General features: G+C 40.1%; 1 protein-coding gene across 1 annotated transcript in view; it reads right to left on the bottom strand.

Annotated features, from left to right (window-relative positions):
* Positions 1-21263, bottom strand: part of MCM10 (minichromosome maintenance 10 replication initiation factor) — a 34651-nt gene extending 13388 nt beyond the window's left edge. The window contains exons 1-13 of the mRNA XM_063101138.1: positions 21085-21263; positions 19608-19615; positions 15531-15860; positions 14607-14711; positions 14323-14460; positions 12475-12652; positions 10173-10338; positions 8312-8479; positions 6224-6340; positions 4015-4214; positions 2371-2471; positions 1483-1593; positions 1277-1394 (exon numbers count right to left, since the gene is read on the bottom strand). Of these exons, the coding sequence (XP_062957208.1) occupies positions 1277-1394; positions 1483-1593; positions 2371-2471; positions 4015-4214; positions 6224-6340; positions 8312-8479; positions 10173-10338; positions 12475-12652; positions 14323-14460; positions 14607-14711; positions 15531-15860; positions 19608-19615; positions 21085-21263 (1919 nt within the window). The remainder of the gene's footprint in view (positions 1-1276; positions 1395-1482; positions 1594-2370; positions 2472-4014; positions 4215-6223; positions 6341-8311; positions 8480-10172; positions 10339-12474; positions 12653-14322; positions 14461-14606; positions 14712-15530; positions 15861-19607; positions 19616-21084) is intronic.
* Positions 21264-23719: the final 2456 nt, after the last annotated feature.

Here is a 23719-nt window from a genome sequence, read left to right as displayed (position 1 = left end):
GCAGTTGAGATATGGACTGTCCTAGCCCAAAGGTAAGCTCTAGAACTTTCAGGAACTCAATGCATCTCTCTGCATTTTAGTTTACTCCACTGGGAAGAGGTAACACACGTGACACATGTGAAAGTCCTTAGCAGAAAGGCACTATAACTTGCACGGTGATTGCTGTATACCTGGTTTCAAGAACTACTTAAAAACAACAAATATCAGAAATCATCTAGTCAAAACCTCTCATTTTACAGATGAAAAAACTGAGGCCCAAGATTACATTGCTTATAAGTGACAGAGTCAGGACTGGTGTCAGGTAATTCCAGGCCCATTTTCTTTTCACTACTACAAACCTACTCTTGCAAGCTCTAGGCTGAGTTTGCAAACTGCTTAAAAATCCTGCCAAAGATATATTTTGTTTGGCCAGCAAAATTCTCAAAAATGCCACATTGTAATGCTTTCTAACTGACAGGTGCTTTCTATTTCCCACAAGGCCCACAACTCCATATTTAATTTTATGTCCATATATATGAGGGAACTTTATAAAGTTTGTGGAAAAATAGAATTAAAAGATAATATGCATCTTTCCATTAACTTTTTATATATATTTATGCTGGCTATAGGCACACAACAAATACTCTATAGACATCCCATCAGCACCTCAAACTAACCTCCTAAGATCATACTCATTCTCTTCTTTTTCCAAAGAATTTCCTCTTGGTTTATAACAGCCTTTCCTTTTCATGAAACCAGCAGCCCAGAAGTGAGACAGAATAATTGTTTAACACTGGAGTAGAACAGATGTGAGTTTGAAATTTGGTTCTTCCACATCCTAGCTTTCTGACTTTCAGTTATACTGCTGGTAAAACAAGGATAATAATACCTTACAGAGTTATGGAACTCAGAGTTTCAGGACTGAATGAGATGCTGTACTTATGGCCTGTACTGCATAGTCACGTTAAGTGTCTGCAAACAGTGACTCTTATCACTACTGAGAAAACCTCCATTCAGGGATCTTGAATTTGTCCACCTTCCACACATTCCTTTCTCTTTTCCACAGTGACACTAACTACTTCAATTTCTACCATTTGATTTCAGGAGTCACTAGCATAAGTTAGAAATATATAAACTGTAAATACTATTTAGGTTATGATAAAATTATTTTAAAACTTTCAAGTTAAAACTACAGCCAACCAAAATCTGAAGTTGCATTTTTGAAATCTATTAAGCCATTCTGAAGATTCCTGAGATGAATGACCTAGACATGGAACACTAAATCTGCCACTCTTACTGTTTCTGTATGTCTTCTGATTTCTTTTTCCTTATCTCCAACATACGCTGTTTCTGTTGCTTCAAGAGGGCCGATGCCGAGATAGACTGGATGGCAGGTGTTGGGCTCTCTGCAATCTCTAAAACACAAGCCCACAGACTGAGGGGTTCTGTGAGAGGCTGAGACCACTCAGACACACACACCACAGCCATGCAAGCTGACCGTACCTGAAGCCCTGGCTTTGGCTAAATGTTGTTTCAAGTTTCTGGCTCCAAACGTTGGCAGGTCCAATAATTCCTTGAATTCCTCAGAGCAGGACAAACTCTTCGGAGGTATTCCTGTGATATATAAACATCAGCATTAGAAGATCCTAAGTTCAGACAGCTCAATATCATTCGATGTATTGCTTTTGAAACTCTGCATTCATAATTCCATCATTTGTAAATAAAGTGGATAGATATCAAGAGGAAAAAAAAAAAAAAGAATCCTTAACCTCTAACTTAATCAGAGTAATAGGCCTGCAAGGGTACCACAAGTACATCTTATTTCTGGTAATGTTTAGAACTCTAAGCACTTAAATTTGTCGGGTCATTTCATACACTATTTCTGGAATATGCACTATGGGAAAGGGTCTGTCTAGGCCCTGACCACTGTTCATGACCACAAGTACAGGGTGGGGACTGCATTCTCTAAGACCTGTTTTAACAAAGGATAACTGATAGGTTTGATGAGGAATCTAACACATCTCACTCCAATGCTGGACATTAAGAGTTTGACCCAGATACATCAAGAAATTTTAAAAAATATACTAATACCCGTAACAGCCAGCTGCAAAATAATTTTTTAAAAATTAAAAAAAAACCATACTAAGCTACATATACATAGTGTATATACGTATATATAGTATATGAATATAAATATGCATAGCTAAGATTAATATGCTGTTACTTTTTTTTTTAAATGTTCTGCCAACCAGGCTTGATTCCTTTAGCTTATGTAACATTTCTCACTAAGTATAGGTGATGAGTAGATATTTATAACTTAGACCATTTTTAATCCTAGAGACTGCATATTTAAGCTAGAGAAAGAAATTTAGTATGAAGAGACAAAGTTACCAAGTTTTTTTTGTGTTTCCTGAATGATCGAGTTTGTACCCTTAACAACCAGATTAGTCAGAGTGGTTTGAATCTTCTTCTTCGGAGCAATAGATGCTGCACTGAAATGACAAGAGTCCCCCCCAAAAGGAAAATCACTGAACTCCAATGCTCTGATGAGGTAAGGAAGGCACAGAAATATTCATTTATTACAAACTGTCAGTTTCTCAAATCATCATATGAGTGTAAGTTGGCTTTCTTAATACCATGGTCCTCCTATCGCATAACTGGTTTATGCATTGTGTCATAAATAAAAAGCAAGAGGGGCTGGCCAATTAGCTCAATTGGTTAGAACCTGGTGCTGATAACACCAAGGTGAAGGGTTCTATCATTGCATGAGCCAGCTGCCAAAAAAAAAGAAATACAAATTTAAAAATTAAAAAAAAGAGGCAACCAACAATTTGCTTGAGGCCCTTCTGGAAGGGCAATTTGGCAAAAGAAAGAAAAATATATATGCTTCCGCTTTGATGTAACAGTCTAGAAATTAATCTTAGAAAATAATTAAGAACTATGCAAAAATTGAGGCTACTAACTGAAGTTTTGTTTATGTCATAAGTTGGAAACACCATAAATGTTCATCCATAGGGAACTGCTTAAATAAATTATTGTAGAGTCATGTAAGAGCACTATGTAACCACTAAATAATGTCATAACTGAATATTTGACAAGGAAAACAATTATTATGTTGGAAAAAATGAGGTTACAAAGTATAGGTACAGTATGATCTCATATTATATCACTAAAAATTTATACATATGAAAAAAACAAAACACCTAGAAGGATATATACCAAGGAACTAACAGTTTTCTAGGTGGTAGGATTATAGATGTTTTTATTTTCTCCTTTTGGTTGAATTGTATATTCTATTTCAAAAATAATGTACATGTATTGCTTTGAGCAGTTTGGAAAAATTCAGAAATGATTTTAAATCTTAAAAACATGGTTGATATTACAAAGTCTGAGTCGTCTTGCCCAATTCTTGTTGGACTGGGAACAAAATCTATGTTTTGTTCTTGGACCAACTGTAGCTCCCTTGTGCCAAGTCCCCATGTGTCACATTGTCAGATGTGCTTCCTACACTACGGTGACAAGGCCATCAATCATCTACTTGACAGACTTTAGGGAGAGCCCAAGATCCCCAGAAGAGGGGCCATGAGTGTGCACCCTGCAACACCTCACATGAGGTTCATTGCACGTCCATTGACTGAATTAAAATTTGGGTCCTAAGAGGTCTGCAACCTCACTAAACGGTTGTGAGGGAAATGATTCAAAGGATGTTAATGCTATGATTAACACACTCTTATCTTAACAGCCATAAAATGAGCCCTGACCAAGCCGTACCATTCATGTTAGAAGTCAAAGAGGAAGCGTGGACTCTGCATTAAAGACCATCACAACATGCTTCAATCTCTCTCCCTTCTGTGTGTTTCCCTCTCTACTTGGGAATAAAAGAGGTCCTTATCTACCTTGTTACAGGCAGTCAGTTATGAAAGATAAAACCTGTACAAGTATCCTATGACAGTTACAGAAAAGTACAACCACTGGGTTTAGTCTCATGAGACAAGCAAAATGTTTGTCCCAAAAGAAGCCCAGAGAATGTCTCACATTGAGGCCGCATATGCTGCAGAAGAAACCCCTCCATAGTAAAAACCATCTTGACACAGCCGTTCTTTTAGGCCAGCGCCTTTGCGGGCAAACTTCTTGGGAATTCGTCCTCCGGAGAAGGTGGACTGCAAGTCAGCTCGTTTTGCGCTGAGCTTCTTGTACTGAGCCTGGACATGGTACTGACAGTACTCACAGTCGTTCTGCAAAAGGAAGAGCAGCTGCCTCAGGATGAGGGCTACAAACCGGTGAATCACAATGGGGGACACATTCAGTTCCTTTCAGCTTCATGGAATGCTGTTCTGCAAGCACAGTCCTCCCTGCTGACCTCCCAGCCCATTCCCAAAGCGGGAAAGCAATTCAGTGCGGAGGGGAGGAAGTTCTTCCCTAAAATTTCACTTTAAGCACTAGCCTGGTGAAAGAAAAGGAGATGTAATTCAGCCCCTCTGCTCTCTTTCTACGATGAAAATAAAATCAGTGTGTAGGATGAACCCTGAAAACATGTTCAGAGAAAGAAGTCAGACACAAAGGTCATATACTGTATGATTCCTTTTATATGATATATCTAGAATAAGCAAATCCGGAGACAGAAAGCAGCTCAGGGGTCACCAAGGGATGGAGGCAGCAGGCTGGGAGTGATAATGTGACTGGTATGGAGTGCTTTTAGGAGTGATGTAAAATTTTAAAACTAGAGAGAGCTTGTGGTTGCACACCTAAGTACCACTGAACTGTACACTTCTAAAAATGGTTAATTGTATGTACGTGAATTTTACCTCAGTAAAAAATAATTCAAAAAATAAAACAAAATCAGCTCCTAGTGAGGTTTCACCAGCTATTTCTCTGGTCAACCCTTGTACAAATGGTATCATTTTAGTGAAAGAAACAAAGAGAAACAATATAGCCCTTAGATATGATGACAAAGGATTTCAAATGACCTCACTCTTTGGAGATCTGTCAGACAATTCATTTTAAGACCTCTTTTTCCAACTATCTGCCTCCTTCCTATTTCCTGCTCAGTAGCTTATCTATTAGGAAGAAATGAGGGAAATAAAAAATTTCGTTTGGTAATGAAACCGGAACCTGTCATTTAATCCTTTCAAAGAACTATAAGAAGTACCTCTTCACACCCACTAGGATGTCCATCATCAAAATACCAGACACTAACAAGTGTTGGCAAGGACATGGAGAAACTGGAACCTTTATACATTGCTGGTGGGAATGTAAAATGGTATAACCTCTTTGAAAATCAGTCTGGCAGTTCCTCAAAAGTTAAACGGAGTTACCGTATGACCTACCAATTCCACTTACAGGTATATACCCAAGGGAACTAAAAACACATCCACACAAAAACTTGTACGTGAATGTTCTAGCAGCATTATTCATAACAGTCAAATGTGGAAAAAACTCAAATGTCTATCAACCAATGAACAGATAAACAAAATGTGATATATCCATACAATGAAATATTATTTTGCCATAAAAAGGAATGGAATGCTGATAAATGCTGCAACATGGATGAACCTTAAAAACATTATGCTAAGTGAAAGAAGCTAGTCACAAAAGGCCACAAATTATGATTCCATTATATAAAGTGTCTAGAACAGGCAAATCCAGAGAGAGACGTAGATGGGTACTTACCAAGGACTGGGGGGAAAGAAGCCTGAGGAGTGACTACTAATGGGCATGGGGTATATGGGTTTTTTGGGGGGTAATGAAAGGGTTCTGAATTACATAGTGGTGATGGTTGCACGACTCTGTGAATATACTAAAAATTACTGAATCGTACACTTTAAAAGGGTGAACTCTATGGTATGTGGATTGTATCTCAATGAAGCTATTGGTAAAAAAAAGCTCTGAGAAAAGGTATAATGGAGTTAAAAGTACAGGCTAAAATAAGGATTTCAGTGTATTTCATCATTAGTGTTTGATCTCTTGGAACTACACAGAATTAAGGGTAAGCTAAAGTTCTGTTTTTCTTATACCTCCTCCTCAGCGGGCAATGAAAGATCACTTTCCTAAGAGGCTAAATCCTCTCTGCCCTCAACTTTTTAAACTGGCAATTATTAACCACACATTCAATTTTCTCATTTTGACTTCTCCTGGTAAGTAGAGAACTCAGTTCCAAATTGGTCATTCCAGCTAAAGAACCTACAGTTTATTCCTAATAGTTCTCTTCTTTAGCAGAAACCACCCTAACAAGGTTGAAACAAACCAAATTAACAGTCTGGGTACACGGCTCTCCACTCTTCTTCTTCGCTTTACAGGTCCCCAGGTCAAGAGCTTCACCCATAATTAAGACCTTTTGAGGATGATCAATAGATAAGCACACCTATAAAAAAGAGGGGCAGTAAGAGTTAAAGGCAGACAAAGTTGTGGCTTTTTATTAGCAAGAATGGATAAACGAATGACTGGTGCAGATTTAAAGTGGCTTTATTGGTCTAAAGGAATTGGAAGGCAGTGCTCTATAAAAAAGACTTCAGAAATGGGAGGGCAGAAGACACATTCAGTCCTCTTCCTAGTATCCATCCTTTCCTTTGTCTTTGTTATCAGCATCCTGATTTTGTCTGGGCTGGCTAAGTGCTCAGGTAATAAATCCTATATCCTGTTTCCCCAGCATTCCCTAGAGCTAGCAATGGTTACAGGACTAAGTTCTAGCCAATCAGACTGAAGCAGGAATTGGTGGGGAAGATTTTGCTTTCCTAAAATGAGGAGTCAGAATAGGCTAGCTGGCCCTTCCTCTTCACTTCCTGTCTTGAATAGAAACATGATTGCAGGACAGGTCCCCCAGTGGCCTTGGCCAACCCAGGCCTCCTGTTTCATGGTAGCAATTCTTGGGCAGAACGTCCTGAGAGTGCAATGTCCGCAGCAGCCTGGGCTTTGTCTTCACCACTCCCAGGGCCCCTCCTGAGCTCAAGTGTTATAGGACATGTGCTCCTGGGTGGTAACATCCAGAGCACAGGGCTTTCAGAATCCCTCAGCTGCAGGTACCAAGCAGAGCACATGCAGATGAGACTCTATCTGCCCTGGGCAGCTCTCCTGAGCCTTGGTGGACTGGCTCACCGTGGATCCTAAGCTTCTGTTGATTTTTGCTGCCTATCTGTGAGTTCTAAAATGGCTTTGTCTGACTTGCGTCTGTGTTCTGTCTCACTGGACTAATATTCTGGCAGCTGGATTTGTGGAAAGCCTCCTGCCGGACCTGAGAACCTTCCAGATGTAGGAATTTCAACAGAAATTGGTAAGGTGTTTAGAGTCCTCCCCCAAGGGACTGGTAACTGATACCAGTGCATGGTATCCTGCTTTACAATGATGGCCAGAGCTTCAAAGCCACCTGGGACAAAGGGTGAAGGGCTGAGAGACACACAGAGTCACTGTGCTGACACCACTACACTGCCTGTGTTTGCATTTGTTATTATGTAAGAAAAATAAACTCTGCCATTTATTGTTACAAAGAAACCGCAGAGCAGTTTTTCTATCATTTGTAGCCAAACACCTTCCTAACCAATAGATGATTTGTTGGCCATTCTCTGGTGAAAGCAAAGAACAAAATGACTACTTTTCCCTCACTCTTGAAAATAATAATCTGACTACAATAGAGTAAAGCTTCTTGCTGAGGCAGGGTAGAAAAATTGCCTGTTGCTAGTCACAGTGTCTAGATTTGCAATTTACCAGAGAAGCAGTTTAGTATCAAAACTGACATTGCTTGAGAAGCTGAAAATTCACTCTGATTCTAAATTGCAGCCATGATGGTAATATTTAATGAAAAAAAATTTCCTCAACTATAAAACACTGCCTTCTAGATGCCACATGAAAATTTATGTAAGGAATCCAAGGAAATCTGAGCATAAGAGTTAAAAAACTCCAGAAACCTTAGAACTATTTTGAAAAGATACAATGAAAGTAATTGTTACAAAATACTTTAGAGTGGGTTTGTTACAAAGCACTTTAGAGTAGGTAAAAATTCAGAATACTGGTGGGCGAAGAATAAACAAACCAGACTAATGGAGACACAATAATATAAAGCATGACTTATTTTCTGAAGGTAGACTAATACGATTGTTTCTGACAAAACTCAGCTAACTTGTAAAGACAATCAATTGGGGCCAGCCTGTGGCTCACTTGGGAGAGTGCGGTGCTGATAATACCAAGGCCACGGGTTCGGATCCCATATAGGGATGGCTGGTTAGCTAACTGAGCGTGGTGCTGACAACACCAAGTCAAGGGTTAAGATCCCCTTACCGGTCATCTTTAAAAAAAAAAAAAAGGACAATCAATCAATTAAAACACAGAAACAGACTCTTACCTCCTCTGAACCATCCTTGGGCTTCATGGGGTTAGCGTTGAGTAGGCCTATGACAGTACCTTGCTCTGTCTTCCAGAGCTCTTTGTGGACCTCTCCAAACAAGAACAATGACACATACCGTGTCAGGTCACGGAGATCATTCAGCCGCCAGATGCTAAATGTTTTTCCCTGAAACAAATATTTATTCTATTTTTAATAATTTTTGAACCGTGGGTTACACTGTCTCCATTTATGGTTCAAGTGTTTTACTGTGGAAAAATATATACGTATAATCCAATCTGAACAGATACTCATCAGAATGTCTGCTGATTATAAATTAATTCTTTCAATAGGATTTAGTATTATATTCCCCGTTTCATTTTAGAGTTGAAGGTTAAGTACGGCAAACCAGTGGTGAACTTATTAGTAGAGCTTCTGATTCTCAGGTATAAACAGTCAGTGGGATAGCACTGCCTTTCTAATGACACACACACTTTAAAAGGACAAGAAGCAGCCATGACACTACCATTTAATAACTTATGAATAGAGACTAGGTAAACAATTTAGCAATCTATTATTTATCGCTGCTTAATTATATTATTATTAAAAATATTATTTTAGTAATAATAAAGATGTTTCGCTCTATGCTACTAAATCTTTGCTTAGCTTAGGAGAAAAACCACCATTTAAAGAAAACTGGTTGAGTTTAACTGTAACATTTCAGAGGTATGATTAAATATCTGAAGAAAAACAACTCAAAATGCTCACTGCTTATAATGTGAATAACCTCCACTTTCACAGATTTTTAACAAAACAGAATAATTTGAATAATATTGAATCAAGCTATTTCACAGGGGCATCTCAGGATGAGTATGGTTAGGTCATGGTGAGCTATTGCCCGGGTTATGGGGAACTATTGCCTGAGTGGTATAATTATTCTTTCGTAGATTTGTACAATGCCTTTCTTGGAAGAGTACAGATTAAAATCTCACACCCATTATTTCAATGTCATTATAGCCACTTGGGAAGCAATTAAGAACTTAATCAAATGGAAACCAGACTTGTCCACGTTTACCTTGACAGTAATAGGGCTAGAGTAGGAACCAATGATCTAAAAACTCAGCCCCTGGTGTCAGATCTCATGAAAAATCTAAGGCTGGCCAAGATCTAAATTAAAGAATAGAATCAGTTTTGAGCATGATTAATCATAGTATTTTAGAGCTAGAAGAGACTTTCAATATAATCAAAACCAGTTCTTCATTTTATAAATAAGGGAATGGAGGTCCTTAAAGAAAGATTAAGGATCAACCTAAGGCCATGAACTACAGGGAGAACAGGATTAGAACCCAGGTTTTCTGACCTGCCAGGCCACAAGTAACTTCCCCACTATGTCTCCGTCAACTATGATTTAGAAACCAGTTACATCTTTTGTAATAGCCATCAAATTAAATATACCACACCACACCGGCAGAGGCCAGCAAACCCAGAACTTCTGCAATTGACATCTGACATCCATAGGGATCTCCAACGGATCTGTGAACTCAGCCTCTCTGATTACCTGCTGTTCCTCCACAGGAGGGATTACAGTGTCACAGGGACAACCACATGCATCACCAAAAACAGTGACAAGTGAAATGCAGTAAGACTGATCTGGACAATGAAAAGCCCAAGAAATCCATGCAACTAGATCTTCTCTAAGTAGGGCATACTTTGCATATTATCCCTCTTGGATACCATCTCAATGACAGTGTGGCAACTTTGGAACTTACTAGTAGTTATTTCACAATGAAACACTGACAGGGTCCTGGTAACAAATTAAGGACACTGAGTCCCCACTGCTAGTTTACAATCATGCAGCTAAGAAATCAGCGAAATGGCTTACACTGTTAGTGCTCTGTGGGGTAACTTTCCTTAATATAACCCCAAACGTCACCCAGTCTATTTCTTCCAGATTCTCTCTTGCCATCTTTTCCTTGATCTGAGATAGTCTGATCAGTTTTCGGCCAGTCATTTTCTTGTTCATCTCTGTGGAGGATACTCGAGGCCGCCTGGGTTAAGAAATCAGCAATTCATTATTCTAACAAGAGATTATCTATCACCTTACCAGGTCGTAAGAATAGGTATTACGGACAGAAACCTTCACAGTACTTGTTCTCAGGTGACTTAACTATGTAGTAGGGACAAGGCACACATTTTTACAGCAAATAAATAAGATAATTTTTAAAGCTAGGTTTGCTTTTCCTTGGATATAGAACTGGAGCTTATAGAGAACACAAGAGAGATTACAAAATCTTTAAGCTCTTATAAATTTGAATATAATATTCTATAAAAAACTTTATTTTATTAGAAAACCATGAATTAATATTAATAAATAAGATATTTAAATTTCACCAGTTCTGCAAGAATTTCACAGGTTCTATTTCTAACCAAATTTTTTTTAAGCCAACATTTTCACATAACAAAGGCTTTTTTTTTTTTTCCAAAGATGACCGGTAAGGGGATCTTAAGCCTTGACTTGGTGTTCTCAGCACCACACTCTCCCAAGTGAGCCACAACAAAGGCTTTTGAATCTAGCTTCGATTAATATATTCTTTTTCCTAATGACAGGCCAAAAATTGGTAAATTTTCAAATTGTTTTTCTCTAATAGAATATTAATATCCGTTCCATCTTTGATCATATTATATTATCTACAAAGAAAAACATGCTTCTTCACTATTTCAGAAGTCTTCTGGAAGAGAAAATCCCAGAGCTAAGTCTGAACAATGAGGATCATTCAGGAGGCAAACCACTGACTTTGGTGGAGAAATTCTTTTCTTTGCCTGATTTCTGAGAATTAATAAGTGACGATCAGGGGATCTCTATGGGTATTTCCTTATAAATATTTTTAGGGCCTGAGGTTCACACATACAAATTACAAAGAGGTTCAAGCAACTCTGTATTCCTTTAATACTATGAGCCCCTCAAAGCTTTAGGTGAGCTGTTTAAACTTTTTCTACCTCCATTTGTTTCACATGCACAGTACATGCTCATCAGCAATATCTTTCACTGCTTGTAGGAAATTTCAAAGAGCCATGGCTGGAGCAGGCAGTATCACCTCGGGAGGGGCACGTTAACCTTGAATGGAACCCTGCAGCCCCGTCAGTGAGAACCAAAGCTTCTACTGCTGCATACCCTTCCCCAGAGCTCTGTCTCAGATGTAATTAAGATATTAAGGACAGCACACTTTTTTGATTTTGGAGAATACTGAGTCTTTACTATACACCTCTATTCCATGCTGGCAACCACTTGCTCTCTCCTGCTTAAACATATATCGTTTAAGAGCTTAGAAGTTTTAGTTGTTGGCTGATGTTCAGACTGGCAAGGTTTAGGAGTTTTAGAGGGTTGCATTTGGTGCCTCAGATGGACTAGACTAAAGCAACCCAGTCTCATAGTAAGGATTACTGGTCTGCCCTGGGCTGAAACAGAAGGAGTAATGGAGACATAATGGAGTAGTGGTAAGAGTACAGAAGATTTAAAACTCCAGGACTTGAATATGGCTAAAAAACTGAATTGAGCCTGGAATTTATTCTTAAATTCTGGCCTTAAATTTTCAGAAAACAGATCCAAAGAATATAGATTTGCCCTAAAAGTTTATTTGAAAGAAAAACAGCACAGCTATTTTTCTTAAAATCAATTATATGAAGATACTATTATCTTGGTTAAACTATATCTTTATATATTTAGTAGTCTAAATTAGACCTCAATAAAGACCAAAAAAAACCCCTCTAAAGTCTACATCTGTTTCCATCTGTCAATTTCTAATTATATATTATTTGTCCATTTCCTTTTTAAAGATATATCTTTTTTATTCACTACATTAAAAAAAGTCTTTTTTGTTTGTTTGTTTAGCAGCAGCTGGCCAGTATGGCTATCCAAACCCTTGACCTTGGTGGTATCAGCACCACACTCTCTCAAGTGAGCTAACCAGCCAGCCCTCTTGAAACATCTTATATGCATCTGCACTGAGTCAAACTCTGGGCTACAGCTAGTCTCACTGCCAAGTTTTGTCCAGTTCAAAAGCTGCTGGTATCTTGTGGATCTGCTGTACAGACACACTACTTCTAAAAGACTGGGACTTCTGAGAGGAGAAAGAGCCACCGGGAGGAGGACATCAATGAATGAGAGGGCTGGGACAGCTGCTGACCTGAGCCGTAGGCCGGAGAAGGCTTCCACAGACACAGAGACCGTTGGAGCCTTTTCCCCAGAACTCCCTGGGGTTTCTGCACTCTGATCTCTAGCCATCCCACTAGGTTTGTTCCCAGGAATAGTTCGGAGTGGTTGGGAGGGTACACTTGTCATCCTTGAAGACGAGTTTTTGGGCTCTGGAAAATTAACATAAAAATCAAGTGAAAATAAATCCACACTGACATTTACATAATTTGCTTATCCAGAATTGTTTCTTTTGAAATCAACACATGCAATAGTGAAGGCTTGAGAGAACAAAGGAAGCACACAAGAAAATTTCTGTCCTACCCTCAAAATCTCTGCAGTGCAGTCCAATAGAACTTTCATCGATGATGGAAATGTTTTATATTGGTGCTGTCCATTACGCCGCTGATCACTTAAAACGTGACCCGTGCTTCTAAGGAAATACATTTCTAACTTAATTTAATCTAATTTAAATAGCCACACAAGGTTAGTGGCTACTGCATTAGACAGTGCAGCTCTAAAACACTGTTCTATATGCAATGACGTTTACTGAGTATTCACCATACATAGAGCACTGGGGTAGATTCCAAAAGGGAGTAAAAGCCCTTCTTCAGGAATGAATAATTAGTGGAGATTTGCGTACAGATTAAATTCTGCCTTAAGAAAATCCAAAGCTAGCTCCCCTTTCTGTTCTTTCTTTCTTGTTTCATTTTATTCCATTCCATTTTATTTACAGTGTGGGGGGAAATAGGGGGACCAGGACATTCTACTGACTACTGTTTGCATTAAATATCCTAGATGTGGTTACTTTTCATATTTTAGAGTGTTTGATGATGCTCCTGAAGATCAGAAAGCTTAGGTATTTTCCTTAACAAAACATCACTCTCTCTTATGTAAGACTGTGCTATATACCCTGAAAGGGACGTTGTATCCCTGCTCCCAAGCTAGGGGCCAGGACAACCCTGGAACTTTAGAACCTAGAAACCATGCCCATGCCCCACCCCCTCAAAACCAAACTTTGGACACTGCCTAATGAAACACCTCAGTAATGCCAAAGGTTAAGGGGATGGACACTATTCATAAATGGATACGCTGAATATAGAATTTGTTGTCAAAGTAATATGAACATTCAGAGGCTGTGGCTTTTCTTTACTACTATGTCATAGGCCACAGCTATTGATCGAAAAGGACCTTTTTGAACACATGTGGCCAAGAAAATCCTACTTCCTCTAAGCTATGTTATCTCCGGACCATTTTGTTTTAGGTCTTCCAAAGAATAATCACTTTGGGCCAACAAAGGCAATACAACAAAACCAATACATGGGGCTCATCAATCCTTTTCATTTTTGTTTTGTGTGTATATACATGTGTGCTGAAATAGGATTTTATTTGAGTACCATTTTATACTCCTGGCAAATAAGTCTTTTCTAAAGAACGAACACTTTGGTTTAACACAATCCAGCTTCAAACAAAACTTGACCACTTTAAAAGGGAATATGTGCCTTAATCTCACAAGCCTGAAGATTTAAATTGCCAGATTTCCAGCACAAGAACTCAATCCAGTGGTTATACTTACTACGGGCCAAGTAAAACTCTAAGACTATAGAGTTAAAAACTCAACCTGTTAAGTACTTAGGAAATGCCTGCTCTGTACTGGATTTTCTAAGCACTTTGAGACATAGGAGAAGAGCACAAAATATATTATACGACTCCCATTCACAAGAAACTTACTCTTCTCAATGGAGAAATAAGACAGACCAAAATACAATACATGCACACATGCATGACAGCACCAAGATGTATTTTAAACAGAGCCAAAGAAGTGAGGCCTCAAGTACCACACCTGCAGGTGAAGCCTTTGGTGTCCGGGCCACCCGCTTAGTCCTTGGTAAGGCAGGAACATCAAGCTCTGCAGAAAAGCACGACGACTCCTGAGTTCTCTGAACTTTCTTCTCCTTAAGAGGGGGCCGTGGAGACTTATCTACTTGATTAAAAGTCAAAGAAGTTAGTAAAGCCAATTTAGAAAGGGGCTCAAAGGCTGTTTTGCCTAGAGCTGGATGCAGAAGCAATGTTATAATTTCTTAATAAAAGAAATGCATACTAATACCAGAATTACAATCTCATTACCAGGCGACTTATGCAGAAGGGCTGGACTTGCAGTCTGTTTAATCGTCACTATTTTTAACTGCTCTTGTAAGGACTTCATTTGCTCTTGTAATTTTCTTAATTCATCTAGGAAAGAAAAATATATTGATTTAAAAAACCAGGTTGGGGAAAATGTTATACAGAACAAAAATGTTGGCAATATTTTTGTTGTCCACTCCCCACCCCAAAACTTTGAGACCCACAATATAATCACATACCTAAAGTTCACAATTAACTTTTGTACTTCAAAGAGGTCCCTTAGAGAAATATTTTATTTCCAGTGATCAAGCCACTAATGTCGAAGCTAGTTAAAAATTTGTACTACTGACAGATATCACAGATACATGTGCACAGCTAACAAGTTTTTAGGAGTCAAGAAATGATTATATTTATCTAATAAATGGAAATAACTCTAATAGAATAATACTAAATAAAATAAATAATAAAATAATAAGAAATGCTGGCTCCTATATTAGAAGATACTGTCAACTACGGAATTTTATTATAACTTAAAAATATATAACAGAAGATGCCAGACACAAGAAAAGAGCATGTGTCAAAGCTTCGGTCCTGCTCGAGGAGACTGTATGGTAGCTTTGTAGCCTTGACCCTGGCTCCACATGCACATAAATCCCAAAGCAATATTACTCTGTAAGAAGCATGAAAAGTATTAGCGCCATTTTGTGGAGGATCAGTTATAGCTGGCTGACTAATGTAAGGAGGCCTGTGGATGCTGAAATGCCAGATTTAAATATTTCATCTACCAACTCATACGACTTTTTTTTTTTACACAAAGTCATTTATCTCCACCTTTGAATCAGCAACTATTTTGATGAAAACTGCCACACTGGTGGTCTTCATCTAGTTTATCACAATGAAATTAGAGAAGGCAAGTAGTTAGGGCACCTTGCAACTCTTGATTTGTTTTTGCTTGACTGGGGGCAGGGGTCCCATTTTCAGCTGACTGAAACGTAGGAACTTCTTCATCTGTTAAGTCCTCCATATCTCCAAAGAGAGCATCCAAATTTTCCTTTTGATCTTCTGTCTTTCCCACTTCTCCATCATCAGCCTCCTCTGTGTAAGATTCACCGTCCCCATCAGCATCAAAAAGCTCATCAAATGCATCCGGCTCGCCACCTTCTGGGGTCAAGGAGTGTCTCTCTTCTGAATTACAGTCCAAGGCTGACTCGTTCTCCTCCAGCAGTGCGGTCAGCAGAGACAAATCATCTTCCTCGCCTGGGGGAAAAGAGGACAAAGGACAGAAACTAAGCCTACCTGAGAAAAACTGCTAAGGACAAGCACAGTTAATTTGAACATTCAACATGAACAGGGCACTTAAAATGATTATACAGACTCACCATTTTACCCAGTGTATTTGTTGTTCCATCTCTCTATTTCCTGTCCCCAGGTGCTGCTTAGAGGGCCCTGGGCTAAGGAAGAAAGGGTCAATATCTGCTAAGTGACTAGAGTGGGCCAGGCACTGGCTAGATGTTTTCGCCCTTGCTACTTCAGCTAGTAAGACAGCTTCCTGCATACCAACTTCCATGAAATTCAACCAATGATGGAATAATTGAAAAACACCCTAAACACAGATTTAGGCCTCAGATGTATATATTCCCTTGCTTTTTAACAGTTTGAGAATTTCTTTTTAAATATAGAAATGTACAAAGAATTTGGGGCTGGTCTGTGGCTCACTCGGGAGAGTGTGGTGCTGATAACACCAAGGCCATGGGTTCAGATCCCTATATCAGGATGGCTGGTTAGCTCACTTGGGAGAGCGTGGTGCTGACAACACCAAGTCAAGGGTTAAGATCCCCTTACCGGTCATCTTTAAAAAAAAAAAAAAAATGTTAAGAGTATTTGACCCACTCCTCTCATTTGAAAGATAAGAGCTGGAGCCCGAGAGGGTAAGGGTTTGTTCAGACCTGTGCAGGAGGCTAGGTTAGTAAGGTCTCTAGATCAGCAAACCAATGTTCTTTCCACCACTCTACATTCCCCCACAGAAGGAAAAGAACGAGCAGTCAAACGTAAGGCCTGGAATCTGCTGACCGGGCCTAACACTTAGTCAGATGTTGTGTAATGATTAGTTTGAATCACTAAGTCAACAAAGACTCCAAGACTGCAGTGTGCAGGAAGACAGGAGAGGCAATCCCAGCTCCCTGTGCTCTAGGTCAGACTGCCAACCCCTGCAAGGAAGCAAAGAGGTCTGCACCATCTCTCGTTCCCAGCTGCCGAAGAGAGCACACCCCTGGAAGAGGCCTTGGCCACACCATTGGGAGCCACAGGTGGAAAATGCTGCCTTGCGGCCCATACACTTCACCTTGAAACCCCTTCTTTCACGAGAGTGCCAGGGTTAATCCCATGAAGCCTTGCATCCCTGTTTACCTTGGTCACCACCCAAAATCATCTGTCTTCCCCATATTATGCAGACTCAATCTTCCTGTTCCTTGTTCCCAAACCCCTGGGATTCACTCTCTGGAACCCAGAATCTACTACCAGCAAGATTCCCTATTATCCTCAGTGGCTCTTATAACAGAAATCTAGCTGTCCCTACAACCCTCTTGAGTGAGAGTTGTTTAATCATTCACAGCGTACACCACAAAGTCTAGAATAGTGTTCGGCACGTATTAGGCGTTCGATAAATATTTGTTGATCAATTGCAGGGTCCTGATATCTCTCTGCTTATCACTATCACTTTGTTTTTTTTTTTTAAAAGATGACCGGTAAAGGGATCTCAACCCTTGGCTTGGTGTTGTCAGCACCATGCTCAGCCAGTGAGCAAACCGACCATCCCTATATAGGATCCAAACCCGTGGCCTTGGTGTTATCAGCACTGCACTCTACCGAGTGAGCCACGGGCCGGCCTCACTATCACTTTGGAATCATCCACCCTTCTGCAAAACCACAGATCCTCTGAAGTTCACGACACCAGATTCTGTCATCAAGAACTTCTCATGGTTGCTGTCACCTACTGATCTCCGTGGTCTTCCTCTCCATCTCTACTGCTGTCACCATTCTGGGGAACTTCAAAATCCAAAAGGATGATCCAGCCAATGTCTTGGTCTCTCAGCTTCTTGATCTCTCTCCCTTCAGAGATCTTGTCCTCCACCCCATCTTAGCCACCCACTCCCAAAGTCATTCCTTGTCATCACAGCAAAGGCACAATCAACCTGAGATCTTGATGTCAAGTGCTCACCATGATCCCCACCTCCTATCCTTCCAGCCCACTCACTCTAGTATCTCACCCGGCACTTGTTCAACTTTATATTAAGATGTCCAGTCCACTGAGCTTTCCACAATGTTTTCAGTCCTCCTTTTGGATCCATGTCCATCACCATAATCGCTGCCTTCTAAAGACTCTTAACTCCCCTGCTTCTCTCCCACACTCCCATGTTCCTTGAAAAAATATTAACCCTGATTAAATCCAACAAACTGCCACCTGGTGAATGTTACTAGAGAAAGACATGCTACCATGCTGATTGGTCTAACTTTAAATTTATGCACACCAGTGACAAATAGGCATTTGATTCTGCTTCAAAACCCGCCACCTTTCCCAATGTATTTGTTTTCCCATGCTCTAACTACTTCACACTGTCTCTCCTCAAACCTCGTATGTCCTTGCATCCCTCTTTACTCTTAGCTGATGATCTTGCCTTATGTTTTTACAGAAAAAGACAGAAGCAATCCCCATCTTTCACTCTCAAATCTGAACATTTCCCTCTTATGACAATGAATGAGGTGTCTAGTCCTGTTTATAGCCAATCCTCCCATTTATACACTGGATCCCATTCCTCTCAACTTCTCAAGGACCTCATTCTACAATTTCCACTTCTCTGTCTCCCACATCACCAATTTTTCCCTTTCTTCTGAAGCATTCCTATCAGCATGCAAAGTTATTCTAGTGTCTCCCATCTTACCGACTACCTGATTTTTCTCACTTTTTTATTTTTTATTATTTTGCTCCCTCTACAAAAATGTAAGCAGTAACATTTTTCAGCAGAGTATCCCTAATACCAACAGACTTTTTGATTTCTTCTATACTGGCCAAATTGTGAAGCCATGTCAACCAAACGAGATCTTCCTAGACACTGATTTCTTACAGAACACACATCCTGTTTTTGCCTTTTTCCACCTCCATCTTATAGCAAAAAGTTATACTTTGTATTACACAAAGTGCCCTGTAGGCAATTTGGTGGTTTCAGGAAACAGGAAACTATCATTACATCACAGGGCAACAAATTTCATGTATATCACAGTGTGATGAATTTCAACATTTGTTTTTACTTTCTTTTTTTCCAAAAGGCAAAGTGTAATAAACTTGAATTTTTAAATTTTCAATCCAGTTTCAGACAATGAGCTCAATTGTGCAACCACAAAAATAATGCATTTTATTGGTCAGGGTCTCTTCACAGTCAGCACAGTCATTTATGTGCTGCTCCAGTCTAAGCTCTGCTGATTAGAGCAACGTCTCTTTACTAAGTAAATATTTTGTACATCCACCCCTCTAAAATGAACAAAATTAGAAAAGATTATAAGAATTTAAGTCTGAACTTGACTAAAACCACTTGAACAGATTTCAATATCAAACGTGAACTCTGAACTCAGACTACCTGGTTCAAATCCCTGCTATGACAGCTCGACCTGTGATAAATTATTACACTTTCCTGTCTATAAAGTATGGTTGCTGTGAAGATTAAATCAGTTAATATACATAAGAATCTTAGAGCAGCGTTTGGCACACTGTAAGCACCTGCCAGCTAGTATTATTATGAAAGACAATCCCTGCTATTGGGAGGAGTAATCTCACCTGATTATAACAAATAACATTCATTGACTGCAGTGAGATCTCTTTTGAACCACTGGACAATACCTGAGAGTGGAGAGCTATTTTCACTATTTTGCAAGTAGAATAAATAACAAGTCCGTGGATAAAAAGGTAGTTTTCCTTGAAACAGAGAAATTGAGAAAACTGCCAGGACTTACCATCCATGCTGTCAAGAGAACAGCTGTGTCAGGAAACTTCGAAGGAGGATCAGGCGCCCAGGATGAGTAATGCCAGGAGATGAGTAATGGAGAATCTTAGCTGTGTGAAATCAACATCAGAAAAGTCATCCTCGATTCTTCTCTTTCTCTCATGATGCATATCCAACAAATCTAGAATCCCACAAATCCTATGGGCTCTAACCTCAAAATTCATCCAGAATCTGACCATTTCTCACCTCCTCTCCCCCGACTGCCAACACCATCTCCCTCCTAGTTTGTAAGCAGTCCTCTTTTACTTGTCTTCAAACTATGGTTATGTAAACTCAGGTGAGGTGCAGAATAGTTTGTATGATACCAGTTTACACAGATGAGACAAATTGTGAAAAGGAATTACTGAGTCTAGTCTAAATATTCGACCTATTATCCACCTTACTTTTAATACACCTGACGTGTCCATTATCCACAGCAGCTTAGTGTGTGATTCTACTTACTTCCAGACTTAGTCACATCAGGATCTTGATTCAATACTGGCTAGCAAAACACAGAGTAGTTAGTGTAGCTAATTAAGAAGTCGTATCATTCTGTGCACTTTCCTTTCTTCATTTAAAATGACTTTTAAAACTCCAGGTAAAAAAGTGTAAAATTTTCTAGGCTCTTATTTAATTTACATGTGTTTTATAATCTACTTGACTTTGGCAAGCCCAATGTCAAGGTATTACTTATACTTTCTTTTTAGTTAGTCAGCAAACATTTCCATGGACTCCGTCATATACCCCACACTGTATTATCTACTGGGGAATGTGCTGGATTATAAGCTTCTTGATGGTTAAGAGCAAACTGCCTTGTTCATTTCTATGACCAGCTCTCCCGAACCCCAAGACAAACCTGCACACTCTCCCTCACATTCAGGGCCATCCTACAAATACTATAGGTTCTATCATCAAAATATTGCTCAAGTCGTCCATTTCTCTCCAACTTCATTGTCAAAAGCCCAGTCCAAGCCACCATCAATCTTTTGCTTGGATAGCTGTGTTAGTCTGCTGTATTGGTCTCTTTGTTCCCCCTGCAATCTATTCTCCACACGATGGGCACAGTAATCTTTCCTTTCCTTAGCAATCTTTTTTTTTTTTTTTTTTTTTTTTTAAAGATGACTGGTAAGGAGATCTTAACCCTTGACTTGGTGTTGTCTGCACAACGCTCTCTCAAGTGAGCTAACCGGCCATCCCTATATAGGGATCCGAACCCATGGCCTTGGTGTCAGCACCACACTCTCCCAAGTGAGTCACGGGGCCGGCCCCTCCTTAGTAATCTTTTAGGAACATAAACCACATTGTAGTATTCCCTTAACAGAAATTCTTTAATGATTCTCCATTGCCCTTAGGACAAAATTTACAAAGCCTGCGAGGCAATGGATACTCTCTCTTGCCTGCTTCTACCTCCTCATTTCTACGTGTCTGCCCCACCCAACTCTACCCACCTCCAAACTATGCTCCGGCCAGACAAGCTGCTTTCGCCAGCCTGAACATGCGAGCTGCTTTCAGGCCTGAGGCTGTCTGAAAGCTCTCCCCCAGCTGCTACTTCATCCTTCAGTCTCTGCTGTATCCATTTTTCTAAGCCTCTCCAGACCACCCTATCTGAGTAGGCCCCCTTCCGCATCCTCCCACCCCACCCTGTCGGTACTTTAGTGCACATCATCCAGTCTCGTGTACTTGCTTATCTGTTATCCCTTTGGACTGTAAGCCGCGTTGGGGCAGAGACAACGTGTTTGGAGCCCTGCGCATGGGGCCCATTCGATAGTTACTAACAAGTGATCAATAAAGTGAATGAATGAATTAAAGTCCAGACGGCATGCGCTTGGTAAGCATTTGAAAAGGTTACTTTAAAAAAAAAAAAAAACTGGCTCCTTAAGTAGATGGCCTCGCAATCCCCAGCCCCCGCGCCTTCCCCATAGCTCCGCGCCGGCCCCGCGATCCCGGGTCTCTCCCACTCGAGCCTCTGCCTTTTCCACACCCTCACACAGACGCGCGAGACGGTCCCCGCTGCCCGAGAGTCACCCGCGCGCCCAGAAACCGCGCTTCTTACCCGGCGCCCGCACCTCTTCCCCGTCTACTGCCGAACCCGCCAAAATTCCAACTGGACTCCACCCCCTGCATCTGACGTCAGACGCACGTCTCTGTGGGGCTGCACTGATTGGCTACGTCAGAACTCTCAGCGGAGACGACCGGGAGGGAGAGCGAAACACGGACCTGCACAAGCGTTCTGATTGGCTTAAGTCATCCGGCGCCATCTTTGATGGGGCAGGGGAACTGCCGGTCAGTGAAGCCGCAGGCTCCTTTAGGAAAAGTAGAGTATCTGGCGCCCCCCAACGCCAGGAAATGTGAGCCTTCCCGTACAGTACTTTACTCGCGGTCCGAACTCAATTTCTTGAATTCACTTTGCAGGACTGTGTGATCTAATCCTTCTGCATCTCATTTTCTCATTCCATGAGGTGCAGGGTAACATCATTGATTGACGCAGAGAAACCCGGACATTTACACTTAACCCGCGCAGCACATTTCAAACGCTACCGCGGCCCTCACAGATTTCCTGTGGTCGAAGAGATCCTACAGAAGTCTGAACAAGCTGCTTGATTGATTACTCCACTTAGTTTTGCCAGCCTTGTGTCCAGTTGATATGACTGGACTCAAAAATAAACAAATCAGGTTCTCTTTTACTGTCTGACCTTGGGGAAGTAACTTATCTCTTTGGGTTTCTGCTTCATCACTTGGAAAATGAGGGAAAGGCTAGATGACATCGGAGTTGCCAGAATAATTCACAGTCCGTAAATTTTGAGAATTGTGATTGATGCCAGAGCTAAGAATAACTTTTCAGGAGACCATATTTTATTTTATTATTTATTTATTTATTTTGCAATTTAAAATTTATTTCTTCCCTTTTCCTGAGGAAGGAGAATGTTACAAAAAGGTCGTTTTTACATTTTGTCCTCTTTAAGGAGCTTAGAAAATTCTGGAACCCACAGATTCTCTCTCTCCTCCTCTGGATCTTTCTTTCTTTCTTTCTTTCTTTCTTTCTTTCTTTCTTTCTTTCTTTCTTTCTTTCTTTCTTTCTTTCTTTATTTATTTATTTATTTTCTGTGAACTCATTTTCTCTTCATTTTTATTTATTTACTTATTTTTTCTTTTTTTCCTTTTTTTTAAAAAAATTTTATTTTGTCGATATACAATGTGGTTGGTTATTGTGGCCCATTACTGAAACTTCCCTCTCTCATCCCTCTCCCCCCTCCCACCCAACAATGTCCTTTCTGTTCGCTTGTCGTGTCAACTTCAAGGAATTGTAATTGTTATGTCTTCTTCTCCCCCGCCCGTTTTTTTTCTGTGTGTGTGTGTGTGTGTGTGTGTGTGTGTGTGTGTGTGTGTGTGTGTGTGTGTGTGTGTGTGAATTTATTTATTTTTATCTCCCACCAATAAGTGAGAACATGTGGTATTTCTCTTTCTGTGCCTGACTTGTTTCACTTAATTTAATTCTCTCTAGGTCCATCCATGGCATTGCAAATGGCAGTATTTCATTCGTTTTTATAGCTGAGTAGTATTCCATTGTGTAGATGTACCACATTTTCCGTATCCACTCATCTGATGATGGACATTTGGGCTGGTTCCAACTCTTGGCTATTGTAAAGAGTGCTGCGATGAACATTGGGGAACAGGTATACCTTCGACTTGATGATTTCCATTCCTCTGGGTATATTCCCAGCAGTGGGATAGCTGGGTCATATGGTAGATCTATCTGCAATTGTTTGAGGAACCTCCATACCATTTTCCATAGAGGCTGCACCATTTTGCAGTCCCACCAACAATGTATGAGAGTTCCTTTTTCTCCGCAACCTCGCCAGCATTTATCGTTCAGAGTCTTTTGGATTTTAGCCATCCTAACTGGGGTGAGATGGTATCTCAGTGTAGTTTTGATTTGCATTTCCCAGATGCTGAGTGATGTTGAGCATTTTTTCATATGTCTGTTGGCCATTTGTATATCTTCCTTAGAGAAATGCTTACTTAGCTCTTTTGCCCATTTTTTAATTGGGTTGCTTGTTTTTTTCTTGTAAAATTGTTTGAGTT

Source organism: Cynocephalus volans, chromosome 6 (genome assembly GCF_027409185.1).
Source record: "Cynocephalus volans isolate mCynVol1 chromosome 6, mCynVol1.pri, whole genome shotgun sequence".
NCBI classification, from domain to species: Eukaryota; Metazoa; Chordata; class Mammalia; order Dermoptera; family Cynocephalidae; genus Cynocephalus; species Cynocephalus volans.
Note: the sequence above shows the minus strand (reverse complement) of the source record. Positions and strands in the feature narration are given on the sequence as shown.